This window comes from Mesoplodon bidens, assembly GCF_964165515.1.
Source record: "Mesoplodon bidens genome assembly, chromosome: 4".
NCBI lineage: Eukaryota > Metazoa > Chordata > Mammalia > Artiodactyla > Ziphiidae > Mesoplodon > Mesoplodon bidens.
In genome coordinates, this window is record NC_138160.1 from 154,253,824 (window position 1) to 154,259,823 (window position 6,000).

A 6,000-nucleotide genomic window follows, 5' to 3' on the forward strand; every position below is an offset into this window, starting at 1 on the left:
CTGTGCTCCGCAACGGGAGAGGCCACAGCGGTGAGAGGCCCGCATACCACAAAAAAAAGTGTCATATACCAAAATGTTCACTGAAGCTCTATTTACAATAGCCAGGAGATGGAAGCAACCTAAGTGTCTATCATCAGATGAATGGATAAAGAAGATGTGGCACATATATACAATGGAATATTACTCAGCCATAAAAAGAAGCAAAATTGGGTTATTTGTTGTGAGGTGGATGGACCTAGAGTCTGTCATACAGAGTGAAGTAAGTCAGAAAGAGAAAGACAAATACCATATGCTAACACATATATAATGGAATATAAGAAAAAAAATGTCATGAAGTACCTAGCGGTAAGACGGGAATAAAGACACAGACCTACTAGAGAATGGACTTGAGGATATGGGGAGGGGGAAGGGTAAGCTGTGACAAAGTGAGAGAGTGGCATGGACATATATACACTACCAAATGTAAAACAGATAGCTAGTGGGAAGCAGCCGCATGGCACAGGGAGATCAGCTCGGTGCTTTGTGACCACCTGGATGGGTGGGATAGGGAGGGTGGGAGGGAGGGAGGGAGACGCAAGAGGGAGGAGATATGAGAATATATGTATATGTATAACTGATTCACTTTGTTATAAAACAGAAACTAACACACCATTGTAAAGCAATTATACTCCAATAAAGATGTTATGAAAAAAGAAATTAAATGTAAAGTTGTGAGAGAAAAAAAAACAATAAAAAAAATAAAAATAAAGTGACAGGGAAAACAAAACAAAACAAAACCAAAAAAAAAGAGAATGGCAGAGAATGAACTGGCACCCAGTCATGGCCAAGTCATTGAACTAACCCAGGATCTGCAGGCTGACTTCCAGGATTCTCAGTTTATGCAAGATAACTCAATGACTGTACTGTTTAAGGAATCACACTTGGGGATTTTGGTACTGACCATCAAAAGACTTACTGACCACCACTTTCCTCTACATTATCTTATTTGCTCATCAGTACACAGGTAGTTGCGACCATCGTATTAGGGAAGAGGAAGCTGGAGCTCAGGAAGTTAAAGAGGTTAGATGCCAGGTCTAGTAAATAGTGGGACTGAAACCCCATTTATCATCTACCCCTCTCTGCCTGCTGGTGTAAATTCATTCAGCTTTCAGATCCCCGAACTTCAGGAGCGATGTCGCAAATCTTCAAAGCTAATGTGTAAAAGTCCAATTCAACAATTCCAAAATATATCTGTGAAAGGAATGTCCCAACAGTTGGCTCATTCTAAACATGCTGCTATTATTATAAAGCTCTCCTAAACTTCTGCAAAAAAAACAAGAAAAAAAAAGAGTGGAGAGATAAAGTGAGCATGCCAGGAAGTAACTATAAACTTCTTTGGGGCTTCCCTGGTGGCGCAGTGGTTGAGAGTCCGCCTGCCGATGCAGGGGACACGGGTTCGTGCCCCAGTCAGGAAAGATCCCACATGCCGCGGAGCGGCTGGGCCCGTGAGCCATGGCTGCTGAGCCTGCGCGTCCGGAGCCTGTGCTCCGCAACGGGAGAGGCCACAACAGTGAGAGGCCCGCGTACCGGAAAAAAAAAAAACAACTTCTTTGGTTTGGGAGCCAGGAAATGTCAAGGAAACAAATGTAGCTATGATTTATACTCCATCTCCAGTTGTGCCATGGGATTCAAAAATTGGCATTTTTATTAAAGCATACACCTTAGAGCAGTCCTGATAAGTGAAAAGCTGCCACAGAGGCCAAAAAAAGCTACATTTGATTCTGGGTTTTATGGTAACTTAACCAATATATATAGTTGATGATAGGGAAGGAAAGGGCTTGAATTTTACCCTGAGTCTCTGGGTTTTTCTTGTTTTCAAACTGATTGGTCTGGAGAATGGAAGACCAACAGCCAACAATAAATCCATTGTAAGCAGAAAATAGTTTCCTCTGAATACAACTAAATATTTCTTTAATTCTTGCATTAAAATTTTTGCTGTAGTATAGCAGCTATTTTATTTACTCTAAAATTTAAGCTTTTGTAATACTGTAACTATAAGTATAACTAATGGGGGGGTTGATTACCAAGGCAAGCTCTTTAAAGCACTTTAAAAGCATAATATCATATGCTTGTTTTGCATTTATATTTTTGGGTCATACTGAAGATACTATTGTTAATGACTCTTGCTCAAAAATCTTGCTTTTATTTTCTGAAAACCATTTCTTTATTTTGTACCATGGGAAGGGTCTTTAATAATGATGAGTTATCATGAATATACCTTTTTTGTAGCTTCTATATCTACATTATCAGGCACATCAGCCAGTCCCAAAGAAGTTATTTCACAGTTCTGTTCCCAAGGGAACAAAGACAGTGGGTCCCATATTAACAGTGGCTTCTGTTGGCTTATTGTTTCCTTATTTTTTCTGACATTAAAGTTGTGTATGTTTGGTAAGGATTTCTATTCTCTGAAAACAAGCTTGTTGGTAAAAGGACAAGCTGCAGGCATCCTCACATACACAACTACTTCAGCACAGGCTGAAAGGATGCTTCACTGAGAACAAATTAGAACTGAAAAACATGTTCAAGTACAAAGGTTCTTTCTTTAAGAGATTTTCAGTTCATTATTTATTTGTCCTTCATATCGAATAGTTTTTCTAAATTATCTTCACATCTATTTAAACCCAATTACCCACTCCCACTATGCACCTCCCATGAGTCCCCTCATCTCAGCCAGGGACTCTCAGGGTCACTGTCCAGGACATGTACATTTCCCATCCAGTGACATTTGTAAGAAGAATGGCTAGGAGCAGGAACAGACTGGTGCCCTGGGAAAGAGATGCCTTTTCAGAGGGACACTCAAACAGCCAGAAGCTGAACCCCAACTGCATTCATAGTGTGGCATCTCAGATGCTCCAAGTAGAGACTCCTCAACACCAAATTTGGTTAGCTAGTAGCACGAAGTGTTAAGATGTGTCCTATGCTAATGGTATAGCCTGCAGAATGGTATAGCGAATTTCAAGTGGAAATCCCAGGATTTCAAATTTTCCCTTCCCCTCACTAATGAAGAGGAAAGAAGTGGGGGGGCGTGGTATGGAGAGAGAGAGAGAAACAGTGAGGAGAGAGAGAAACAGAGAGGGAGAGAGAGAAACAGAGAGGGAGAGAGAGGGGGAATACTCTGCCCAGTAACTCCTTGGAAGCAGGATGAAGCCTCCTATGATCTGCATAGTTCAGGACTTGAAAATCTCAGCAGTGGCTGCTTTCCCAGGACTCCCCTCCCTATTAGAATGGACACAATTTGAAAGTTCCTTCTAAAAGGTTTTACTGAGATTTCTGATTTACTCAATCAAAGCTTGCAGTTTATTTTTTATTAAGTAAAAGGGCCCCCCCATTCGAAAGAACAGCCACAGTTACAGCACTAACAGGTACAAATTTTACTGGTCCTCCATAAATCAATTCAACATCCTTGTCTCTAAGGATTTGCCAAAAGGTAATGGGCTGCAATTATGAAAACATCACCAGGAGTTGCCAGCAGGGCTGCAGAGAGATTTCTAAAGTCTGCAGGCACTTTCAAGAGGAACATAGGAAATCATTTCATGAAGCCGCAATTTTGCCCAAAACCAAGTTAGAAGAGATGTAATACTGGCTTAAATTAAAGTGACTAAGAAATAGGTACGGTGAACACAAAGGCATGGTACAGTCTTCTCCCATTCACCTTAAAGAATCCAAATTAACTCAAAAATGGATACACAGCTACATTAATAAAGATCACAGCTGGGCACAGTTCAGGGGAAATGGTAGTAACAGCCCTGCCCATCCTCTCCTCTACCTTGAAACACTGTGGTGCTATTCATACTACAGTTGAGGATGCCCCTTTGGGGAGTATGCTTGCGACCTTGGGGTAGCTGCCTTTCCTAGGAAGAAGAGGATGGCTCAGGCAAGGGAGGCCAGCACAAACAGGGGCACTCTGGCCAGTCTACCACCACTGTTCTATGGGGAGGTGCCCTGTTGGAGGTTTTGATCAGCATGATGGGTGAGAGATTTGAAGTCCCAAATGTGGCTCCTGCTTTGAAGACACATAGCAGCAACCTTAACAGAAGTGTCTGAGAGTCTCATATGATGCTTCCAGCAAGGAAACTCAGCATCTGCTGGGTCCACAATGCCCAGGTGGCATCGCCTAGGTGGCGTCGACCGAATCCAGAGTCTATTTTCTGGCCCGGACTGTTTTTTATTCCCCTCACCCTGCCAAGCTGATGTTGGCACCCCCTCAGGTCTGGGTTGCCCTGGGTGAGCGCTGAGCCCAAGCAACCCCAGGCACAGCACAGCATCTCCAAGATGGAGCTGATCTGAAACACTTTCCTGAGGGGCCGTAGGGCGCACAGAGCAGGCTGGATTGACCATGTCCCTCCAAGGGCTCCGGCCAGGTTCTGACTGAGGCTTCCTGCCACCAGGAAACCTCCGGTCTGCTGGGGGCCCCACACCTCTGCAGGTATATCAGCGTTGGGAACAGTAGCTGCTACCAGTGACAAAAGTCATCACACACTTCCCGCAAGAGCTTCTTCATTATCCCGGCACAGGTAGGAAGGCAGGCCCTTAATGCAGGCGGGAAGCCACCGGTCCGAGCGCACACACCCGTGGAGACTCGCCCCCAGATCTGTTATTTCAAAGCCCGCAGTCTTTCCTCTTCCTCCCCCTGCTCGTCCCCGAAACAGCCCTTCTAGGTTGTTTTTCACGCAGGCCGACCCTGAGGCTGGAGCGGGAACAGCAGGACCCCTCGGCCGCCAGCACCCCAGCCTCCCTCCCCACCCCACCCCACCCCACCCCCGACCCCGCGCAGGCTGCTCGGACGGACTCGGGCACTCACGGCTGGCGGGCGACCGCTCTTCACCGCGACGTCTCCCGGCGCACGGACACTCCCAGCCCCGCGCTCGGCGACTTACCTCGCGCAGCAGGCGCTCCAGTTGCGGCTCGGCCCAGGCGACCAGGGTGTCCGGCGACCCCGCGCGCCACAGCAGCTCCCGCTCTTCCTCGAGCGCCGCCACCCGGCCCTGCAGCGCGGCAGCCTGGACGCCCAGCAGCAGGCAGGCGACCGCCGAGCCGGCGGAGAGCAGCAGGCACAGCGCGCTCACCGCCCAGGCCCCGGCTGCCGTCGCGGGGTGCCCCGCGCCGCTGCCGCCCGTCCGGCAGCCCTTCCGCGCGTCGCCGCCGGCGCCCTGGCCTGGACTCATGGTGTGCTCGTCGCGGGTGGACTCTCAGAGGGGACGGTGCGCAGAGTCGGGGTCGCTGGCTGAGCGTGCTGGAGAGCCCGAGGCACGAGGTCGGCCCGGCGCGGGGCTTGGCCTCCGGGCAGCAGCGGACCGCGGCGCACGCCCCCTTCCCTGCCGCCAGCTCCTCCACAGCGGCCACTTTGGGCAGTTTCCTCTATGCAAATAGACCCTGCCAGAAAAGGAGCCGGGACCCACCCAGGGGAGGAGCGGCCAGGCCGGCACCGCGCGGCGAGGGGGCGGGGGCGGAAACGGAGCTGGCTCCTCGGAGCCCCACAGCACGTACCTGGCTGACCCCGCGCGCAGCACGCACCTCCGCCCTCACCTGGACGCCGGGCTGCACCCACTCCCGCGCATGCACCTCTGCGACTCCGCAGCCCGAGTTCCAGCTGCGATCCCAAGAGGTCTGTGGTGCACCCAGAGACTCAGAGCGCCTTCTGCAGCCTACCCCTGGCTGCGGCATCATTCATTTGTTGGGAAAATTCCCCTCGACTTGTGAATTAACCTGACACTTTGAAGTGTCAGAAGTTTTGAAGTACGAAACTTCAAACCCTGTGGAAAACTTAGTGAATCCTTTCTAGATGGTGCCCTAGCGCCGCTTGGTGGTGGAAAGCGACCTCTTGTGCATTCATACTTACAGACGCAGTCAGGGTCGGGATTGAGCCTAGTGGAAGGATGCCTCTTAGAATATTTAATACTCTCACCATTTATTATGTGCCAGACATGCGGTGCTGGAAACAAATGGTAAGACCTTGTTCCT

General features: G+C 48.9%; 1 protein-coding gene across 1 annotated transcript in view; it reads right to left on the reverse strand.

Moving 5' to 3' along the window:
- COL23A1 (collagen type XXIII alpha 1 chain) overlaps positions 1-5,448 on the reverse strand; it is a 362,767-nt gene extending 357,319 nt beyond the window's left edge. Inside the window, exon 1 of the mRNA XM_081232836.1 lies at positions 4,917-5,448. Within this exon, the coding sequence (XP_081088962.1) occupies positions 4,917-5,204 (288 nt within the window). The 5' untranslated portion in view covers positions 5,205-5,448. The remainder of the gene's footprint in view (positions 1-4,916) is intronic.
- Between the last annotated feature and the right edge of the window lie 552 nt (positions 5,449-6,000).